Source organism: Melospiza georgiana, chromosome 8 (genome assembly GCF_028018845.1).
Source record: "Melospiza georgiana isolate bMelGeo1 chromosome 8, bMelGeo1.pri, whole genome shotgun sequence".
In the NCBI taxonomy this organism is placed as follows: domain Eukaryota; kingdom Metazoa; phylum Chordata; class Aves; order Passeriformes; family Passerellidae; genus Melospiza; species Melospiza georgiana.
In genome coordinates, this window is record NC_080437.1 from 11,446,461 (window position 1) to 11,470,415 (window position 23,955).

Consider the following 23,955-nt stretch of genomic DNA (forward strand, 5'->3'; position numbering starts at 1 on the left):
TCCCAGTAGCCTATTTTCCCTTTAGTGAGGGTGCTCAATCACTGCAAGTTTGCTGCTGCTGGAAGTTTCCATAGTTAGGTGAAGGTCTTCATAGACACAGGATGGTGCTACTGTCTGTCCAGACTTGAATTCTGCAATTGACACATTAAACAGTGTCTTCCCCTTACTATCATCACATTCTCCTTGTTTCCTGGTCAGAAGCCATAGACTGACATTGGCTTGAAGCATTTGCTTTCTGGGACAGCAATTGTTTCTGATGGAATGACAACATTCTAGAAAATCAGTGGTTTTGCTTCAAGAGAAGCAGCCAGTGTGGTTATACATGGTTATACATAACCCTCTCCTCAAGCCACACTGAGCTGGTCTCCAAGTGGCTTTGCAGCTTGCCCATGGCAATTGCTCGGCACAAAGAACAGCGCAGAGCAAGGCTGAAAAACAGTCCCTGTGCTTTGCCTGCAGACTATAAAACAAGTAATATCCCCCTAAAAAAGACAGCACAAGTTACCCAGAAATCTCACAGCAACAATACAAAACAAAGCCAACACCGTACTATTCCAGTCAAGAACCACACATTAAAACAGAAGAATTCAGCTTTGGGCAGTTGCTGCATTAGGCCCAAGCTTTTACAGCTGCCTCTCAATAAGAGTAGAAACCAATTGAGATCAAGCATTTTGATACATGCAGATATGAGGAAGTCATTTGCAGCAAAAAGATGCACCTTATATGGAAGCAAATAAACAAAAATCCCTGACTTATAAAAGGTTTGGCTGCAGGTAAAGACAGGAGATGATTACAGTAAGCATGTTGGAATGCTCTGAGAACCAGGGCAGAGTGTAATGGGACAAGCAAAGATCATAAAGTATTACTGTGTTTGCAGCAGAGGAAAGCATTTCAGATTCCCTCTGTAGGAGATCTTTGTGGTGAATTTACAGGTTTTACTGGAGTGCTTTCTTTGAACTCCTTTCTACCCCTCAGCACGATACCTTCCATTGCTCTGTGAGACCAGCATCACTGGACTTCATGCCCAGGAAACAGCAGTCTGCTTTCAAAGGAACATTCTCTTTGCAAGCACTTTTAGCAGAGAGTTTTCATGTAAAAAAGCTTGAAATGTTGCATAAAAAAGCTTGAAATACCCCCAACTTTGTCAGATAGAAAGTACTCAGATTGAATAGTAAGAGCTGTGCTGACCACATGAAGTCTCAGTAATGTGGAAAGGGCACAGGATCAGGCAGGCAGCAGCAGATGCAATCCAGCTCAGGCCAGGAGTGACAGAAGCCATCTCTGTGCCTGTGGCATTGCACATCCCCCCAGGCCTTGTGGGCCAGCTGGGAACCTGCTATTGCTCAAGTCCCCAGTTCCTACTGCACCTGCTGATTAAATGAGGAGCCCCAGACAGCTATAAACCCCGACCCATAATAGTTCTGCAATTTGTTCACTGCTCCTGGTACCAATGGGACTCTGCCTATAAAACAGAGCCCATGATTCAGCACTGGGAGACTGGGCAGGAAGGAAAGACTCCAGTTAAAGGAAAACTGTAGAGTAACACAAAGATTTTTAGATCATCTAAGCGATCTAAATATAAAAAGTAATCAAGCATTTAAGATATTTTATCAGTTAGAATGAATTTGTTCAGAACTTCAAATTAGTGCTTTTGTGATTAAAAGATTAGAAATAGGAAAGAAACTATTTTAGATCTAATTCTTTATCTTCAGAGTTTTACAGAAGTTATCAGCTAGACATTATATTGAAATTAGAAACATTAAGATTTAAGATACTAAGATTCTAAAGAGCATACTAATCCTTTTATCCTAGACTTGTTCGTGGTTTGCCTTTTTTTTCCACGGGGGTCTCACTGAAACCAGAGATATTATGTACTTTTACTTGCAAGGTCTTTAGATGCACCTATTTAGAACAAATTCAATCTCAGCTAATTCACATTCCTGGTGAAGGCTGTGGGTTCAAAAATTGGATTTTTGGGAACTTACAGAACCACACTTTGGTTGATCTCTCAAAACATAAAGATGAATGCAGCCATAGATGAATGGTGATGGAATATAGCAGGGCAAAGCCAGGATTGTATTTCACTTCTGTTCTTATCAATGAGGGACACTGACACTCAGACTTGATAATATTTCTCTTGATTGTTTTATACTATGGGCATTAAATGGGTTCTAATATTTTCTAATCTTATTTCTTCCCAATCCAAACACTCAGTAAATTTCCTAAAAAAAGAGAACAAGTTCTCAGTGATCCAATGAAGCTAATATTTACCTGTATGGAAAATTATGTGAAGTTTGCAGATGGAAAAAAACAGAGTGCTGTGATTTCTCTCTTATGATTACCTAATTCATCTAATGAAACTGTAAAGCTTTTTACCTTTATGTGGATTTTTCTTGACTGTGGATGCTTTTGAACAGCAGCGTCTTCTCATCCTCTGACCTAAGGGTGAAAAGTAATACATTATCAGTGGAGACAGGTAATGCAAATAACTGTCCACATACAATAAATGTGTCAGAGTTCACAGAGATTTTCCTTACTGTATTTACCACTGACATCCTTGTGTAGAGGGATCTGTAAAACAAAGGATTATCATGACTGATTTTTAGATCTCTGCACAGTTTTGTCCGTAGTGTGGAACAGGAACTTATTTGCTCTTTTCTATCATTACTCATAGATGCATCAGATACACATTGTAAAGATTTCTTTATCCTTCAAAATGTCACACTGGCAGGCAATACGATTACAGTTACACCACTTTATGAAAATAGAAAAAATTACCAATGGGAAAAAAGAGCATCTCAGTGTCCAGATGCACCGAAGTGTAGAATAAACTGCTTTGGATGAGCAAAGCCACTGAAATATTCCCTCCCACCACACCTAAATAAGTGAGCTACTGACTGCACTTGACCACGGTGCTGGTCACAATAAAGGGGAGAAAAAAGGTTTACTCTGGAGTTGGGGGGGGGAGCAGAAAGGACAGAGACAGATGATTTCTCATCAACAAAAACTAATATATGGTCAATGTTTCTGGAAATCACAGAGGCACAATTTACAGCCTCCAAGGCTGGTGATGGAACCTGAGTTATCTTATCACCATAATTTAGTTCTGATGCAACAGAAGAATGGTTTAACATGCCAAGTACATTTATCTTGCACACCCAGACACTTTTACTTCAACATCAGTGCTTACCGATAAGGAACAGTGTCCTTTGCACGTTTCCTCCCCATCTTCTGACTCGTGAAAGCATGAGTCATGCACATCAACAGGAAAGAAATGCTACTATGGGAACAGCAGGTATTCATTTGAGTTTTATTGATATGGCCATCTCCTGTCCTCCCTGGACAGGTTTCCTTTATGTTCCTGAAGACACTTTAGAAAGTCTCCAACTGCCCTTGCACTGTTCCTAAAGTTTTTCTCAAGGGTTATGGAAAAACTTGAATAAAAAGAAGCAAAAAAGGCAAAGAGAGCAGAAGGGCTTCAGCTACCACTGCTCTGGCAAATAGCTCTACCAGCACAGACACCAGGAAATGATAAAACTGGGCAGCTGACTTAACCAATTAGAAAAACAGCTTTCACATGTTTCTCCATACTCATATTTACACATAAAGCAATTCTTAGAAGGTTTCTAGAAAATATCAAGCATGGCAAGTCTGCTGTTCTGAACCTTTGGACACTTAGCTTATTTATCTCACATTTACTCTTCACATCTGGTATAAAATACACATTGTAAAAATCATGGCGAGTCTCAGAGATTCACAATATCAAACCTCAAGTCTGCACAGGCAACTCTAGATTGCACCTCTTAATTTAAAAATGCTACTGAACTGTCCTTCTGCAAATGCACAATGACATCTGCAGAGATGTGGCTATAGACAGATGGAAAATCCTCTGTTTTCAGGATTTTAATTGCTCTGTGAATTTTGAATACTGCAAAATGGTAACTAAGTGCCTCAAGATACTGCAGATGAAGTGTGGATTATCAGCGGTAAGAAAAACCCAACAAAAAAAAATAAAGAAAAAGTTTAGACTGATTGAAGATCAGAAGCATTACTGAAGAACAGTTTCACTGTTCTATAAAGAAGTTATTATATACTCTGTTAACCTGACTGATTCATGTTCCCTTATTTCATATGGGTAGAAGCTTTTTCCATTAACACATTTCCCACTACTGACAAAATTATACTATTTTTACATTGGTGGATGGTTGGTTATCTACTGGGAAAATATAATAGGAAGTATTTTCAGAAGAGCAGAATTCAGAATACAGATTAAGGTAAAAGTTAATCATGCTGTGCAACAGGCTATAGCAGAGGAAACACTACTGTACAAACCAAAGCACTGATATGCTACCACATTCTGCAGTCTAAGACCTTTTCTAAGTTCAATCCTCCTTTTCATTGTTTGTTTCTGTTTGTTTCTTTTAATTAAAATCAACTCTGTTTGTTTCCTTTAATTAAAATCAACATAGCAAAGAAGCATTTTATATAAAAAAAGGAAAGAGAGGAAAAGAGAAAGCTGTGTTAGAAGACTATTATACTTTACCTTCTGCAGAAAAGACATTGAGGCACAAAAGACAGAGAAACAAAAAGCCACAAATTGCCCAGAGCTTCATCCTTCCAACGAGACGTTTCCGAGCACGCTGAAGGTGTGTCTTGCTCTCCTCCAGCACCACCTCAGCTTTTTATAAGACAGAGTGAAAGGAAGATTATGTTCACAATGGGTGGGGAGTCGGCCTTTTATTGCACCTCAGCACATGAAAAAAAACCAGCACTTTCTATTTCAAGGAGCAATTTACTCAGAATGAGGCAGCATAGAGAGTTCCTTACCAGTTACACAGGAGCTTGAAGATTAAAGTACACAGGGATGTTCTGAGGCAGAATCCTTGTCCTGTGCTACACAGCAGCCTCTCCAGAGGACCTGGTGTGCTCCTCTGCATGCTTGGAAACGGAGAGAGCACAGCAGAACTGAATCTGTATGGACAGTGATTGGGGCTTGAAAAGGCAAACCAAACCCAGGGTGTTTTAATCAAAGCAATTGCCAGTCTGTTGTTACCATAATTAACAAGAGAGCTGGTTAAGCAGCCGATTTCTGAGTTCATTATTAACATCTCAGTTTCTGTTATATCTGGATAATTAAGTTGTGAAGATTCCAGCTAACAGTTAAGATTAAGAAGTCATCAAATTCAACAGAGTGTACTTAAAAAAAAAAGTCCTTCAAGGAGGGATCAACTATAGAGCTGTGTCACTTTAAACAGGCAAAAAGTTCAGCTTTGAGAGCATTCAATTCTCCCAGCTTAATCTGGTAAGATGTGGGTCTCTAACAACAGAATGTGTTAAAAGCCATGTAGCCTTAAAAAGTGGGAGCAGTAACTACAAGCCACCCAGACTTGGAATTACAGCAGGATAGAAGGATTCACTCTGGTGCACAAATGTTGCCCCCAGCCCCAGTTTTAAAGGTTTCCTATTTCAGGTTTGGAATTTGGCTTGTTTCTTGCATTCATCAGCAGCCTTCCAAATTGGGTCACCCTTTTATCTACCAAGTTTAGCCCCAAAAGATTATTTCTGCAGTCCTACCTAGCAATATCCATAGATGTGAAGATTGCTAATACCTGACAGCATTTTTTGTTTGCCAAGGCCAGCATTACCAAGGTTCAGGAATCAAATCCCTAGCAAAACTTGCTAGAAGATAAAATTACCTTCAAAGTGCTTTATGAAAGCCCTGCCTCACACTGGTACACCTTGTTCAGCTTGTAGTAAGGCTGCTAGTTGACCTAAGTCAGGAGGGACTTCTACAGTTCAGTTGATGCAGAGGAAGATGAATGACAACAATGTTGTTGTCATGATCTCAGGCTCCTTTTGACTATTGAAACATAGAGGTGTGAGTCCTCATTTTGTACTTTTAAAGTCAACACTTCTGCTGGTTAAGACTGAATCAAATAACATAAATCCCAACATAAATTGAGCATGTAAAACAGAGCCGGTCCGCCTTCTCACAAAGGTTTGCAGAAAATCTGAAATGTAAATAAGGCACAAGAAAGGGTTAGTAGGAGAGTAATTTTTCTGCAACATTCAATCAGGCTGTCTGAGTAGTGGTAGCACTGAAGCAAGTATTTCACTTGGTGACTACAGTTTTTATCTCCATTATACTTTCTGAGAAAGTTCCAGACAAGCTCATGTACTGAGGAAAGTGAGTGAATGGCTGTGTGGGGCTCAGTTGCCAGCTGGGGTTAAACCACATACTCAAAAAATTTTTCATGTATTTTTAGCCTTAACTAGAACCATCACCATCTCTTTTTGTGTGCATGATAAGAAATAAAAAGTGAATACAGAAAAGTAACCAGGTAAGATGGGAGATGACTTGCAGAACAGAACCTCATCTCATGATGGCTATTGACACTTCCAACTTGTTCATTAAAACAAAAAGTGCTGCCAAAAGCACTACCTCAAAACCCCCCATCTTTCTTTTGCAATATTTACAACATAATATTGGGCAATGCAAGTTATGTACAAAGACTTGTTTTTCAAAGCATACATCACTGCACTGTGACTTTACCAACCACCCCAAGCAAGAAAACAGCATGTGCTCCCTGAATGCCCCACTTGTTTTCTGCGCGGAAGAGGCAGGCTGCTACTTGGTCTCTCTTACAATCCAAGCCTTCCAGCTACTATGAGAGGAAATGAGGCAAACCTGTACAGTCATCACTGCACACCCAAAAGCCCCTGAGAGGGGGTTTGATAGGAAAAAGAACAAGTGCCCTTTTTTTCAAGGACAGCATCTCTTTCAGGAGTTTGCCCTGTCTTACTGTCAGGCTGCTCTAGGAACGCAAGCAGAAAACCTGAAACTTTCTAAAACTAAAATACTGCGTGAATTTATCAAAATAACTTCTTGGGGTGAGGATATTGTAATTTATTTATTTTCACCAATTGAGAGGTCTAGTTGCAAACCTTGAGAGATTCTTTTGAATAGGTATTGGGGTCCATGCAATATACTTTGCTTAGCAGTTTTGAGAAGAAACATAGCTGAGGAAGATGTTTTTCCTCCTAAACTGAATACTTTTAGAAGAAATTCCTGTGCTTTTTATCTTAAATTTCAGGCTGCAAAGTTGATCACTGCTGTGGTTAAACCCTGTAATTCTTAGTGCCCTGTTTCATATGTGTCTATAAATGTTAATATTACAGGAAAAGTTAAGCAAACTAAAAAGGGAAGACTAGAAGCAATTACCTAGCATAATCTTTAGACTTGCCCTGAGATAAAAGTATTTATCAAATAAGGTTGTGGACTGTACAAAATAATGAGACAGAATTGTGTCAAGGGAGTGGCTGGAGACAGGAGAGGGAATAAAACCAGAGATTGATAAATAATCTCTGCTAACCTTCGTCCTTAGGGTCTATCAGCTGGAAGTCTGAAGCATCTGCATGATAGTCTCTTGTAGGACATGAATTTTATGAAATGAGCAGCAGCTGCTGTTCATCTTTCCAGTTGAAAAAAAGGTTGAAATTGAGTGCAGAGGTATTTCTGAATCATCCAGGGAAATAAGGGATGCATCCTGAGATTTGCATTATGTTCCCATTAATACTTGGTGTTCAAAAGCCACATAGGATGTCTCTCAAAGTCTTAAAGAAAGTATTTTGATTTTTTACTGTTAAATTAAGGCGTGATCCAGAGTCTCCTTTTGTGCTTGCCAAAACTCCTAAATTTGCAATCTTTATAGAGTCATTATTTCCGGAAGTGGTATGTTATTATAAGATTCACTAATATTTTTTAAAGGTCATGCCATTCTAAGAAGAATCTGCATTTTGTGTATGAAAATTTCTTCTAACCAGGTTGAAACAGCTGTTTGTGACATAAGGAGAATAACACAGTTGGAGCAAATGGTCTTGTTAAATTTAGAGCGAAATGAAACTAACTTCTGAGCTGCGAGAAGGCAGGAAACATTAAGAACTTGAAGGATACAAAGTTAATTTAATTCAACCTAGACCATTTATGGTGGGTGAACCAACATAGTTATCCAAGAGCATGTGCTGCTCTGTTTTTGAAGGAGGGAACATAGTGTAGAAATTGAAGGCTGCAGTAGCAGTCACTGCATGAGAAGCGGTAATGACAACATGTGGGACATACTAACTACACTAAGATCAGAATGAAGAGCAAGACTGAGGTTATAATTTCTCCTAGCAGTTTATGGTGAGCTGATAAACACCTTGAAGACTGTCCTGGAACAGAGTTTAAAGCATCTTTGACAAAGCTGTTTCAATGAATGTCCTGCCACTCCTCACACTGTGCCTGCAAGTAAAGCCTCTGCAGAGCTGCCAGCTGGTGTGTGAATCTCATGTGTGCTGTTCAGGGTGTCCAGGCTCTGTGTGCTCACTCCATTCTCTTCACAGGTCACTGTCCTAGATAGTTCTATTAAAATGGAACTTGCAGCTGTTTATATTTTGCTTGGTTTTAACTTTCCTCCTGCTGGGAATGTGACAAATGTGAAAAAACAGATGTTTTCCCTTTCCCCCTGCTTAGTTCATGTGCTCTCTCTCTAGTTTTTCAAGCCTTAGATGTGGTTTATCTGGTTGCTGTAGGCTTCTTAACAGCATAATGAAATGAGGCAAGGGTTCAGGCCAGAAAAATTTACATGAAGTGCATGCTCATTGTGCTGTGTGTGATGGAAACATTTCTTTGTGGTAGCTCAGTCTTGTAGTTCAGGCAAGACGTGATTGAAGAGACTGTTTTTGACAGGTAACCTGTCATAGAAAGGGGACCAGGACACCAGCTGGTTCATCACAGGTCCAGTTTATTGAAGAAAGCATCAAACACTTATACAGCAAATAATAAGCTTATGAATATTCTGTAAGCCAAGCAATCTATGGGTTAAACTATACCACGAACGCTTCCTCATTCCTTAGGGGTTACATCTCTCTTTTCTCATGACTCTTTCACCACTTGTTATCATCCTACAGCTAGGCCCAAGGACACACTATCTAGCAGGTGCAGGACGGTTCTGCACTTTTCCAGTCTCTAGTCAGCCAAATTCCCAACAGTAACCTGCCAGAGCTCACACTTCCATGATGGGGTGATGAGAGGAGCTGTGTAACCTTCTCATTATGGAGTGTAACCTTCTCATTATGGAGGCAGATCTGTTCCTACTGCATGTTACTTCCACCAAAGTAGGGAAAAAACAGGGACCCAAGCAGGGAAGATTATCCCTCTTTCCCCTTACAATGGCTCTAAAGGATTTGTCCTTGTTTCAGTCAGCACTTTCTTTGTTTTTCAGGAAGATGATAGAAGAATATGAAGTCTATCTGGGATTCTGTACAAAGTAACTAGTCCAGCTGCCCAATGCCTAATTCCAGAAAACTTGGTAAGAGAAAGTGGTACAATGACAGATGTCTGGGCAGGCATCTCACTCTTCTTCCTCCTGAATAGACAAGATGTTTACTTCAGCTGGCAAGCCTCCAAAATAGAAAATACTGTGCAGATGTCAGCCCCTAGGCTTTTGGAAAGATTTTGAGATTGTTCTGCATATTAATCTCTTTCTTGAAGACATGAATAAGCCTTGTCTCTGCTATCTGATAGGAGGTGGTTGCAGAGAAAACAGAGTGTTTTGTCCTGATGTTGTTTGTTACTTGGCCACTCTCACCCCTTTCTGGTTATCCTGTACGTTGTAGATATGCTAATCATTTCATACAAACAAAATTAGTTGGTAATAAAGTCCAGAATTTGAATTAAGGAATTTAGAGGCTAAAGATCTTTTCATTTCTAAAATGGTATAAATTTCAACTTTTCTTCCTGCCACCTCTGACAGAGAGACATTTGAGGAGAATGTTCCATTGTTGATTTACTGTCAGCTTGCTAAAATCCCATAATCCAGTTTACTGGGCACCATTTCAGTGCATTGAACACAGTCTGTCCACCAAAGCATTTATGGTCACCTCAGTTTACTTAATGTGACTAGGAAGCAGTAAAAGAAAAAAAGACTTCAGCAGGAATGCCTTTACTTTCAGGTGAAAATTTGATGGGATAGGAGAACTCTGCTGAAGCTTTTAAGAGCCCAAGTTCTGTATGAATCCATCTGTGTATGAGACATAAGAAGAGTGAGATTTTTGCATTTCAGCTTAGCTAGTAGTCCTTTACATCCCCTTGGGACTCAAATATAATTTGTAAAACACAGGTGGAATTTTGTTTTCTTACATTGTCTTGGGCAGGAGGAGGAATCTGATCAATGGCTCGTGTTCCTACAAATTCTTCAGAAGTCTTTAAGGAATGTAGTGCTACAAGGTACACAATTTCTGTTTGCTTTTGCAGTTTGTTGGGGTTTTTTAACTTGTAACATCATTTTTCTTAGAAAAGACGGTGATGGATGAGGATGTATTGCACTACTTTGGAAGAAAAAAAGAGATCTTCATCTCTGAATGGACATCACAACAGCCAGGAATAAAGTGAGTTGGCAGGGTCTGTAGATGTGCAACATCTCATGTCCAAACTAGGTGGGATGATGCAGTGATTTTACACTTGCAGGCAGTAAAGGAAGAGCTGTAACTCCAAGGCCATTACCTCAACACAAGTACATTATCATGCCTCTGCTATCTGACCATTGCAGTGGTGCTGAGTTTTTGACCAGGAAGTCTAGTACTTCCATAGATATGCAGACCATTATGCAATTAATAAAAATGTAAAGTCGGTCTTTTTCATGGGAGTTACATTTAATCTTGGCCTTTCCAGTTAAAATTTAGATTAAATTTTTTCTCTGATAGTGACTAGAAGCTTTTCATTTTCTTCTCTATCCCACTTTAATTTTTGTTGACCAACACTACAAGAATGTGATGTTATGCTTTTTCTTTAAAGGAAACTGATAATTAAAAACAGTTTCAGTAGTTCTTTTTGGTGATCTTTACTAGCAAGAATACAAATTGCAATTATGTACTACATAATGTATTACAAAGTTGCTCATTCATAGAAGGAAAACCAAACACCAATACAGTGTAGTAAAGGTTTAGCTCCTGTGCACAAGCTCATAAAAGAAATGCCTTACAGCAGTACTAAAGATTTGTTCAGAAGCTTAATGATGTCTGCAGGCACACACCAAATGGTGTCACAACTGAGTGAAGGAATTAGCAAAGATGGGATTTTCCGGACTACTCCTATTCATCACTGGCAAAGGAGAGGTGGTTAGATCTAAAAGCTGTCACTGTCAGACATGTCGGGTTTGTGTTTGCCAGCTCTGTGTGGTATTTGGAAAAATGGGGTGGGTGAATGCTGGCCTAGTGCCTGATGTCACACCTTGTGCCTTTGCAGCAGCTGCCCCTGCAGTTCCAGGTGACAGGTCTGAGCAGCCACCAACTGATGGATCATTTCCTCTGTTGCAAGAGCCTGTCTTGCTCTCCCCATCTCTCTTTCTTATGATGACTAAAGGTCACCGAGATGGTTGAAATAAAAATAAAATAAATAAAAATCCACTTCTTACTTAAATACTCTGTGGAGGGGTTATTTAAATGCATTCCCCTTTTTTATTTCCAGATGGTCTATTTCGAAATTTGAAGTGAACTTATGGCAGCAATTTCTAAATTCCAAGTTTGCTATAAACTGAACTTCAAGCAAAATTATGCTGTATTCCTAAATTATTTTCAAATGTTGAAGAGTTAAAAAAAAATTTTCTATTCTTTAATGACAGCAGTAATAGGAAGGAATAATATTTGTCTTGGAACCAATTCAAGTGACATAAAGATATCAGGCACACCCTGTTGCTGTGTTACAAGCGAAACATTATAAAGGTTTTATGAAGGTTTTATGACAGCTTTTAGCAGCATTAGAGGTGGGGCAAGCTGGATGAAAGTTGCAAAGCTAATTACATTCAACAATTTCATTAGGTGAGATCTAAATTTCATGTTGCATTCTGCTATGCAGACTTAAAATATGAGTCAGTTGAACTTGGCCTCCTTAATTATACTAGGTGACGCTGACGAACACTTGCTTAGGAATATAATTGCTTTACAATATTGATTAAATTGAAGTAAATTATTAAATATTATAGAGATGATAATTTAGATCATAATTTAGAAGGAGAATTAGTTGAAACATCATGAAAATCCATAGAAACAATTTATAACCAGTAGAAAAGATCAGAATTTAATTAAATTGTGGACTAAACACAGTATTTACGTCTGTAACGTCCTGTGGCACACAGGTGGGGAATTTTTAGGCAAACTCAATTTACGTATTGATGAATGACACCTGACCTGCAAAAAAATCCCCCAGAGTTTCATGGTCCTAAGTAGGTCTGCCAGGAATCACTGACAGTAGTCCTGGCTTTAGATTTCCATCTCCCATCACATCAGAGCTATCTTAATTTACTTAATTTACAGAGCTGTCTGTATCTTACTTTTTGACTTAAGACTTCAAATGTAAAGGAAAAACAAATTTTCTTTTTCTTCTTTTGGAGACAAACACTAGGAAAATACTGCTAGTGCTGTAATGTCATCCACAGAAGCCAAGTCACACCTTTCCACAAGACTGAGCACAAGTGATGCTCATGTTTCTTCACGCACTATTTCTCAAAAGGTTATTTATTTCCTCTTGGGCTCATTTTCATGCAAACACCTCCCGTAAGCAGTGTGTTGGTTTCTACACCTCATTCTAAACAGACCAGAATCCCTCCCTTGGGTTATAGTCAAGCTCTGAAACTTCAGCCTCAGAATCTAGACCAAAAGGTTCTTTTGCCTGAGTTTTCTTTTGCAACAAGCCCGAATGTCAGAATGTTAAGACAGCTCCCTGTACATTTCAGATTTTGAGAACAAGCACAGTGCTGTTTTTGGCTACAGTAAAAGAAGAAATTAAGGGTATCAAATTGCTTAAAAAGATAAAACTCTCTGAACAGTCTACTTACAAGTGACATGATCCAAAGAATTCTTCCTTCTAAGAACTACAGGTGTCCCTCCAGCTGTAATAGTGCCAGGAACTAAATTGTACCTTATAATCTTTGGGCACAAAGGAGCTGCAACAAGGTTCTTCACAATCCATGCTTTCTTCCCTCTGTTTGAAGAGTCAAAAAATACTACAGTGTGTGACAAACATAAAAGTAGCACTGGCTGCAATAAGTGGCCAACAGGTGACACCAACAGAACTTCTTCAAGTGTAGCCAGTATCCTCCAACTGGGAAACACCCCCAAAAAGGTGCTAGCCAGTGAAAATGAGAAGCATCTTTGCAGATTTTTTTACAGAGGAATATGTACTCTCTTGCAAAGGAAATTGTAACCGTAACAAAAAAAATATTTATAGTACTCTTCACCAAGCTGTTTGTGCAGAGGTACTAAAATATTTCTATTAACATGGGGAAAAGTGAGAGTAGTCAACTTGTGAGGCTAGAATTTTATTGTTCATAGGTCAATACATAAACATAACATATTTGCCAGAAACTGAAAATAAGACCTGCTGACATTAGGTCAAAATTTTCATGGCCCAAGAACTCCCCTTTTATTCTAACATACAGCAAAAGAGTATGGAAAGTAAAAATTTCTTACTGTTAAGTCAATTTTACTGTTAGGGAACATTTCTTTTAGACCACATTTAACAGATCAATTTGGAAAAGAGGTAAACAGACTAATAATGCACACAACAGTAGGACCAATTTATGATCCTGGGGTTTACAGCATGCCATTCTGAATTCCCAGTTTCTGTGCCAACTGTACAAACTTCCAAGAGATGACCCCTGGGAGCTCTTCTGGACAGACTTTCATCTGCAGTACAGGAATTCAGCCACCAGAAGAAAGACACAGCTATATTGCCATTTGACAGTTTTATAAATCTAGTATCAAAATAAGCTAACTATTATAGCCAGTCAACATTAAAGCAAGGAATTCTCATGTGTACTCCAGAAGGAGACTGAAGTTCATATGGGACAAATGCTGCATAGTTCCCATATCCTGTCTCCTTTACACTTTTTGGTCATCTAACCTGTGAAATCCTGCTTAATCTTTTCTGATATTTCTGCCCAGGTCAAAGTCATGATTGCATTTAGGGCCATACACAATTTATTCACTTCTTCTGAAGATGCCACTAAAATAAAATTTATGAACCTTAACAGAAAATTGATGCATCTAAGCAGCACTTCATGAAGTAGCTTGCACTCCTATCTGCCTATAGGATACCAGTTCAAAAATTACTTTCTTTACTATGCAACAACAGTTTAAAAAAAAAAAAGTGAAAGTAAGAGTTGAACTGCCATCAAACCCCTTAAAAAGCAGGTAGGACTATTTTATTCATATATTAAAAATAATTTACTTTCCCAAAATAATGTACAATTAGAAGAAGCAGTTCAGACTATTTTAAACAGATCTGGAAAGTGTTTGAAGAAAAACTAAGACTGAATCACATTGCACTGAACCAATATGCTGAAATGCTTTAAAATTCTCACTTGGAGCATTACTGCTTTAATCATGAATGTTTATTTAATATGTGCACTAAGTAGTCTGTCCGACAGTTGCAAAGTTGAGTCTCTGTTTACTTTTTCCTGCCAGTTCCACCACCTGCAAGCATGGTGGCCACCCGAATGAAGATGTTCAGTGTATCAGTGTAGATACCCAGGCATCTAGGAAACAAGAAATTACAGTTACTGCTGTTGAACAGACACAGAATTATTTGCTGTTTCCCACCATTATACTTAATTTTAGGAGCCTGCATGAACTGTCTTTACAAAACCCAGCTATGACTGCCCTCAGTGCTTTGTATGTCAAAGAACACCTGTGTTTTGTTCTACCATCTCTGCCAGCAAGAACTATTTACAGAAATCCTAACAGACAGTATCCTGCTCTCATACAGGAGCCTCTGCTTTTATATTAAACTTTAATCTGCTTATCTCCAAGAATTTCCAAGAAGATCAGTATTACTCTGCTTTAATTAGAATAAAACAGAACCAAAGGAAGTAAGAATTCACCTAGGATCACACAGACATTTACAAGAAAGTTACTTGTTAGTCAGACTTGGTCTTTACTGAAGAGTCAATCCTTCCTTCCCTATCACACCATTGCGGCTTTTCCATTTAGTGACAAAGACTAATAAATATTAAATGACTACAGGAAGATTAACTTTTTTTCCTCTCAACTGATACTGACAGTTATTTTCAGAAAGCAGGTATAAATTCTGCCAGCAATGCTTTAGAAAACCAAAATACATTTTAGAAGGCATTGCTGGAGGCACGTGACATCACACGCTCAATTCTGTTTCTCACAATGATTTCAGTTTTAACTTCAGCAGCTATTTTGTTGCCGTTGCTTTCAAACCCTATGATTCTTCACATTGCACAGCAATACACTTTTAAAAGGCTATTTTCAAAGCATGCTTCAATGTAACTTGAGGCAAACTCTTACCCAGCCCGCAGAGCAGCTGCGGTAGCAGAGAACACTTACGCGTTGATGGGGTCGTATTTGACCACACCATAGAGGGGCAGCGTCTCGGCCCGCCTGATCACCACCTGTGTGTCGTAGAGCAGGAACATGCCGAACAGCACCAGCCCGCCATAGACCGCCACCGAATACAGCCCGGCGCCAAAGGCAGAGGTGGGAGGCAGGAACATGGATCCTGCAGAGCCAGGGACAGAGGTGGTAAAGATCATTGCCTGCTGCTCTGGGTTAGCTCAAACTCCACTCACTGGAGCACACATTGTCCAGTAAGCATTCAATTCAATTCTCAGTCTGTGGTGTGTTTGATACCAAGAGCTTTAGCATGCACACTGAAGATGCCACATACACAACCTGATCTGTTCATTTTGAACACCCCAAGGAACTGTGTGCATTTTTCTTCAGGTGAAAGTACCTATGACTACAACAATGACTAAAACACATGAAGGAAAACAAATTCTCAAGTGGCTTGAGAACTAAGATCACATTTACTGCCTTCCCTACTCACTGGCAGTATCTAAAACATAAGGCACCCCTATCAGCTGTTTGCCAGATTAACATCTGCCAGAACCACAACTTCATGTTCCTTTTCAAGAACAAATATGACAGAACATTTTCTGCTGTACTGGAGTTGCAAGGACTATATTAAAGGCAAATCTTCACTGAGCAGACCAGCCTGCAACTGTGAGCTGCACCACAGTAGCTGAAGTTCATAAACCACTTTATATGAAGAACTGAAACAGTATCTTACCGATTGAAGAAGCAATAACAAAACCTAAGCCTATGCCAAGGGGTGCTCCCATGTTCAGGAATTTTTCACTTGGAGCACACACGGCCACAGTTGAGAGCCCCCCAACAATTCCAGCAGTGTACCAGGCAGCTCTGATGAGCAGAGGACCACCAAGGAAGGCCAGAGGAGCCACCACTGCACCCATGACACCTAGGCAAAGCAAAACAGAACACATGTAACACTTGGAACACCACATGCCAAACCCACTTGATTTTCATCTCCAGCCAGATGGCATGGCTCCAAGTAATCCACACACTACAAAACACCAATGCACTTCATTGCGTTCTTATCTAGAAGGAAGCACAATAAATTAGCAACCTTATACTCCATTATGCACTTTTATTTAGCACTAGAACACTAGAACACTTCAGGAACCTCACATTGGGGAAGAAAGACTAACAAAAGTCAACATACTGATTGGTTCATAACAGCTGGTAAGAAGAGATATTTAGCAGGGACTTATCAACTACATAATAACATTGGGAGCGCGCAACACTTAAAAGCAGGACAGATTTCTGATACAACAATTAGGCAAGTAAGTCAGATTTTTTTGCTAGAGGCGTGTAGGAAATGTGTATCTAGTATCTAGCCCATTAATATCTCATTAGGTTTTTTTACTTAATAACAATCACTACAATAAAGATAATTTCTTCTTGGCAGATATGTTAGCTCTGGAGAGGCAAATATGATTCCAGTGCCCAACCTCCACATGTCTTTTCTGAATTTCAAAATATTTCTATCAAAACAGTTTTGAAAAATGAGAGCCATTATTATTTGAAGTTGGTATCATTAATGAGAAATTGAGATGTGTGTCTATCAGGTACTTTAGCTGTGAGTACAGATCAAAAGTAAACTAATACTAAAATCTTTTTTTTTAAAGTCAGGTTTCAAATGCCTCCAAGAATTGTTACTGTAGGCAAGAGCACTCAGAGAAGTGGTAGTGTTAGAAAGCAGTGACAAAACCAAAGTAGCCATGAAACCATCTAGTTCCATTTTCAGTGTGGAGTGTTTGTACTTTAAGTTTAACCTAGTTTAACTTGAGCATGACTTTGAGAAGACTATGAAAAAACTAGACTTCAGTTAAGGACACTTAAGACATCTTTCCCTGACATTCAGGAATTGTCTCTGATCTCTGAAAAACCTTGACTCCCCTACAGCAGTATATAAAAATTTACTTTAAAGGCAGAATTTTATTAAAGTAAGCATTTGGTCACACTGAAGCACAGACATCTCTACAACAAACACTGAAACCACATACCTGAATGCAGCATCCACGCTGCATGTTTAGCTACGAGATTATTTTCATAGGATATGGTCCTGACCAACATTCCAGCACCAATCATGGCTGCAAAAGTTGCACCAATTGCCTGAAGAAACAGCATTACAGAGCTCAAGTTAGCATATGCACATATGGTCTCTGTTCTAATCTCCTAGTCTAAAAGGCAACACAGATTCTGAAAACAGCAACCTAATTCTCAACAGGAGTGAATATTCATCGATTCTACTCCTAAAAGGTTACAGTCAAATCTTTGCAGATCTTAGCTTGCAGTAATTTTCATTTATTTCACTCAGTTTTCCAGAAATCCAAATTTAACAATGAAGTTGGCAACCCTCTCGCCTGTGTAAAGTAAGAAAGCCAAAATCCATGGTTCTGCCCCTCATGCTCATGAAGGTACCTGAAATGTGTTAGCCTTCCTTCTTTTCTTGTACATTTCTCTATCTAAAACCAACACCTAATTTACTGGCTTTTGCTACCAACCATTTTTTAACCTTGGTGCCTCTTCTTACTCATGATTCCAACCAGAATCATTCAACATCTACCAAACTGGTCAAAAGTGTGCAACTTTTATCACCAATGATGCTTTATCAAATTCACCTCCCTAACTTATGCAGGTGTTGGCATTAAACTGTTACTGTTTCACTCCACATAACATACTGAATACATACTAAGCCTACCATATTGTTTCAGCCTTGGCAAACAGAGACAGCTTTAAAAGTGCCACAGGGCAGAGTAAGAATGCACAGGGACCTCAGCCTCTATTTACAGACAGCAATAGAAACTGTGCCATTACCTTTAGGTAGCTATTTCTAGGAGGTTCTTACTTGCACATATACAGCTAGTTAGGGTAGTATAGTGGTTTTTGCTCATGTAATTTATCTTTGATAAACGATCAGTATACAACACACATGTCAGAATGTGACTACAATCACCAAATCTTACATCATAAAGTATCACCAGGATACCTGAATAATCTTTCTGGATAAGGACACTAAGTTTTCCCTTACTTTCCACCAAGTAGTTACATTTCTTGGATTTTTTAATATCAACCATCATTTGGTGGCATTCCTCAGCAAATACTTTTATTTTTATAACAAAGCTTACCAGCCAGGAGCCCTTTGTCATGAGGTTCATGATTGCAGGAGTTCTGCTCACTGCTACAGCAGACAGAGCTGTCATGCCAATGCTGCCCGCAAAGTACATGTACGTAGAGTGAATCCTGTCCTTCACATACTGTGGCCAAATACTGCAAAAGAAGCAGTTACACAGAGCTGTGCAGTTAGCAGGTTCACAACAGAGAGCAGCTAAAAACACAACCAAGCTGTTAAGTGCATTCATAGCCATGGATATAAGGGAAGTTTCACTGTAATGATGAGGTCTAGCAGCTTCTGCCATGAGTTTACTTTACAGTGGGGACTGAACTTGTCAGTCTTGCTGATTTAATCTAATATTGCTCAGTAGAAACACTGAAAATTACAAATAATGCTGACTATAATTCAATTCTAAGCAGGAAGCATGCATAGAAAACAGAGTAATGAATGCTTTTACCACAGAAAAATAAAAGAATGGTGTGTTGCATATAACAAACTGGTTTCAGGTAAAAGGTCTACAGAATGTGTACTGGCACTGCTCAGCCTGCTGTGCAGCTCACAAATTGCTGAGTCATAGTGCACATGGTTATCTGACACCACAGGACACAAACGTCATTCTGAGAGCTCTAACAATAGCAACAGACCTGGACACGAGTGAGTTTCTGCAGTATCATTTGCTCACACTACAGAAAGAAAACTTTCCCTGCTAACACTAAATTTGAATGCAGTGCATATATTTTTCCCATTTCGCTCTTTTGACCTGTTAATCAAGACTTGTGTAAGAAAAAAATAGACATGGCTCTATCTATAACAAGCTTCTCACAGACACAAATGACACATGTTCATTATAAATGCTGACTGCTATTTCCAAATGCAAAATAAAGCAAAATATCCCCAACACACTTCTCCCAAGCCCATGCTTATTACTACCCATCTTTCAAGTCTAACTATACAGTTTTGCCATTAGCCAGGGATTTTTTTGACCAAGAAGCAATTCACTGAAGTTTTAAGAACATGCTTATTATATAAAAGCTTATGCCGAGATACTGTGTATAATGGAGACTTTTTAAACAACTGTATTAAAGTTGAATGAACAGTCTCATAAGAATAGCAGGGAAACTGGTCTTAGCAATGCTTTTCAGAAGAGTGTGGTCTAAGTTATCTGGAGCACCCTTCATGAGAGAAGTTTATATACTCTTCACATTAGATTTAGTGAAACAAATTCACTCAGGAAACTACTATCTGTTTAAGGCTGAAAAATTCTAATTTTGCTTTAAAAATCTGCAGAGACACAGGTGGGGGTTTACTCTTCAGAGCATAGAAAAACCTGAGTGCACACTGGGTGACAGCAGCTACAGAGGAGGTTTGCTGCCCTGGAGAGGGAAACCAAGCACGCTACTTTTAGAGGAGGTTTGCTGCCCTGGAGAGGGACACAAAGCACGTTACTTTTAGAGGAGGTTTGCTGCCCTGGAGAGGGACACAAAGCACGTTACTTTTAGAGGAGGTTTGCTGCCCTGGAGAGGGACACGAAGCACGTTACTTTTAGAGGAGTTTTGCTGCACCAGAGAGGGAAATGAAGCACGTTACTTACGCAGCCCTTTCGATAGCCCCAGTCTCACTGGACAAGCCCATTCCATAGTAGCACAGGGCTCCCAGGCCAACAGCAGCCCCTCCAGCAACAATGAACCTCCCCAGGCGATCAGCTGGGGAAAGAAATACAAACACACACTCTCATTAATGCTTTTCTTGGACAGTTAACAACATCCTCACGTGAATTTTGATCTATCTGCAATAGCTGCTCCACTTTACCCCTTCTTCTAAAAGCTTCACTTCAAGTTCACTACCTGTTTCAGTAGTGAAAAACATATTCCTCTGAGGAAGTTTTAAGTTCATGTTGAAAGATTCTCAGTATGTAAAGCAGAGCTCCTCTACCTTTAAGTGCAGCATCTGCAGATGGCTCAAATGCTGCATCTTTCACATCCTGGCCAAGTTTTCCACGCCTTGAGCCCATTCTTGCTCTGGTGGCATAACTCTGTTAAATTCAGAAATAACATAAGAAATATTTAAGGAAACAAAATAGAAGACAGTCTTACCAACTTACTTGCTACACTTAAAATTGTTAATTAATCTCTTATTAATCTGTGTTTACCTTCATACATACTAAGCAACTGTGCCCAAGGAAAACAAGTGAACATTAAAGTTTAGGGAACTTTGTGAAAAACACTGACGTATTTTAGAAACACAGAACCAATGCAGTGATGCTGGAATATTCAGACTGCATTTCTTCTACTTTAGTCCCACTGTACTACACACTGCCACAAGCCTCTCTGTTAAATATAAAAACATAATCATTGCTTTTTTGTTTTGTAAAAAAGCCTTTTGCTTTCTATGCTAAAACACTCTTCATGCAAACACTTCAATGTAAAAAAAAATTCTGCACAATACTTTCCTGCTATTTTAGAGACACTAAAGCTGGAAAAGCAGCACAGATTTCTTGCTTTCAAGTCTAACCTTGATTTATAGAACAGACCTTGAATGAAGGCCTAGAAACTCAAGATTTTTAAAGTCAACAAGCTCCAAGTAATTATGCTGCTCAAAGTCTTAGTGAGCTGCAGGAGCAACAGAGAATACACTCATAATAAATTCAAAAACAACTTTATATTTTCTTACCATTTTTACAGGAATTTTAAAATTAAAATTGCATCTGAGCAGTCAAGGACTCACATCAAGCTGTGAGTTTGTTTCAGCACTAAAATAGAAAACCTACAAGCATTACTCTCATCAGGCATTAGAGCACTGCAATTCAAGGGATTTACCAGAGCCCTTCAGTTTGGTTGTGCTTGGCAGCAAATGAAATCAAGCCCAATGCTAGAAAATTCACAAACAAAAAAGCCCCCCATGTACCTACAAGCTTAGAATGCTTAAGAGAAAAATACAAAAGAGGTGAAGAATTTTCTCCTAGCACTTTCATCAAGATGGCAGAAGAGCAACAGCAGCCCCGAAGAGTTGCGAGCTGCAGGTCTGAGACATCCTCTGAGTGTGGTTTTTAAAAATGCTGCTTAGATCTGTGACTGTCCTGCCATAGCTCAGAAACTGCTCTAACCTACACCACAGCTCTGAACACATATTGGGACTAAAATAATTGAAAGGAAATTGTTTAATTTAATGTTACATTTAAGACTCTAACTTGGGAACAGGCAGGACAAGAATTTCTGTTCCTCCCACCTTTCCTAGTAAGGCCTGTCCATCCCTAACTACCTCTTTTGCCCAATAATTTCAAGACACAAGTCAGTCATTGAAACAGAAGAGTTCACTTATTCTGCTCCAAAACCCCTGTGTTTAGACTGAAGAACATTTTTCCTTCAGTAAATTAGAGCAGGTGCCTCAAACAAGCAGAAGGCTCATGCTCATTCACATCAGGTACTCCATGCAAAGTGATTCTTTTAGCAATACACTGAACCCTTTAAAACATGTGCAGTCAGGGCCATGAGAAGGAGAGGCACCTTACCTGGCTAGGCTGCCACAGCCTGTATGCCTTTATGCTGGAGCTCCTCAAGGCTGGGGAAGCCTGAGTGATGGTGGGGCGGATGGCCTGGCATGGCAGTGCCCTCAGGCACACCAGCCTGGCAGCCAGCATGGTTGCTGAGATAACCTAACACACTGTGCTCCTGCAAATGCACAAGAAAAAGTGTTTTGCTGTTTTGTTACATGGTTTTCAGACAGGATACACCAACTACTTACTCTCAACTACAACAGAAATAATAAAAACCAACCAACCATAGATTATCTACAGTAAAAGCAGCATTATCACTGAAGTACTGTAATAGGAGGTAAAACCTTCTTAAATACACAGTCTAACTTTGTTTTACCTGTGTTTATACCTGTATAAGTCTTTAATCAGACTTCTCTCTCACAATTAACTCAAAAACAGGATCACGTTCCACTTTTCATATGCACAAATTAAACTAAAACCCTTCATGTACTTATGTTTGAGTTACTCTGGCAACTAACCTTCATTTTGAGACACAACACTGCTTGACTGCTCTGCCCTCCAAATTTACTCAGAACCCCACAGAAGTATAAAAACAGCACAAGATGTATGGTGGAATACAGTCAGAGAGAAATTTTGAGCTGTCCTTTAAAGAATCAGTTAGCTTTATGGGCACAGCATTCCATCAAGGTCACAGCCCAGAACACAGCTTCAGACCATCCTAAGCAATTCTGACCTGAAAACAGTGACAGCATTCACGGGTAACTCACAGCACCAGCAGAACCAGCCTGTGTGTCCCACCGGGAGCATGAAAACTGCCAGCTCACTGCCACAGATAGCGCACATCATATAAAATACCCCAACGCCTTGGAGTAGCTTTAATGTCCTTGAATTACAACTACACACAACCCCTGATATCACGGAACTACCAAGGCCTTTTTTCAAATGACCGGTCATACCTTACGGGTGCAGGGCTCGGCATGAGCTAAGAGTATTCTAAAGAAAGGCAGGTTTAACCACGGGTGAGAAACAAGCACGCAGAGCACTGGGCAGCCGGCATGAATCACAGAGCCGTGACTGAGCACATAACAATGCTGCTGCTGGAAGGTCCCTTGGCTCTGCAGCAGTTATGAAATGCCGCGTTTGGAACGGGAAGTTACACGAGGTTCGGCCCGACTGTGCCACCGAACGCAGGGATGGCACGGCCTGCGGGAACTGACAGGGCCAACCCGGGGATTTTACCTTTACTTTTTAGGAATGGGCATTTAGAGCGAGGCGACTTCAAATGTTTTACCAAGAGCAAGGAGGGCGGAGAGCTCACAGCTAAGACCGGAACAACACTCCCACACATTAACTGGCAGTAGCGTAACGTAGGGCCGGGGAGTCACTGCCGCACCACAGCGCGCACAAACCCCTCCCAGCCCCGGCAGGGCGGCGCCCGCGCCCGACTCAGTCCGGGCCCTCTCCGGCTTCGCGCTGCCCCCGCCCGGTCCCGCCCCGGCCCCCACGGGCCCCGCACCTGCCCCGGCCCGGCGCGGTCCCGCCGCCTCCTGCGCGCTCGGCCCCGCTCCGCCGCCGCACAAGGCCCGGCCCCCCGGCAGCGGAAGTGACGCCAAGCCGCCCCGCCGGCGACGGGCTCGCTCCCGCCACGTGACCCCGAGCCGGCGGCCGCCATTGGCCGGCGGGGCGGTGACGCGCGCGCGGCCGCCATCTTTAGCCGGGGCAGCGATGGTTCTGGAAGCGCGCGGGCGGCGCGCCGGCAGGGGGCGCGCGCGGGGTGTGCCCGGGCAGGGGGTGCGTGAGGGGGCGATGCCGCCATGGAGCCGTGCGTGCTCAGGGAGTGCCGCGTTACACTGCCGGCCCCCTGACCGTGCCTGCAGCCCGCTCACGGCATGTGCCGCGCTTCAGTCTCGTCCTTCCCAGC

General features: G+C 40.6%; 1 protein-coding gene across 2 annotated transcripts; it reads right to left on the reverse strand.

The window, feature by feature from the left end:
* Positions 1-13,339: 13,339 nt before the first annotated feature.
* Positions 13,340-23,627, reverse strand: GHITM (growth hormone inducible transmembrane protein). 2 transcript variants are annotated; one of them, XM_058028966.1, is made up of 9 exons: positions 23,551-23,627; positions 22,050-22,209; positions 20,474-20,573; positions 20,133-20,244; positions 18,555-18,696; positions 17,430-17,538; positions 16,133-16,321; positions 15,391-15,562; positions 13,340-14,573 (listed from the first exon to the last, which is right to left on the reverse strand). In XM_058028966.1, exons 2-9 carry the CDS (start codon positions 22,176-22,178, stop codon positions 14,486-14,488), a joined length of 1,041 nt encoding a protein of 346 aa, XP_057884949.1. In that variant the 5' UTR covers positions 22,179-22,209; positions 23,551-23,627; the 3' UTR covers positions 13,340-14,485. The 2 variants fall into 2 exon arrangements, with proteins under 2 accessions (XP_057884949.1, XP_057884950.1); XM_058028967.1 differs by having other exon boundaries at positions 23,555-23,623.
* Positions 23,628-23,955: the final 328 nt, after the last annotated feature.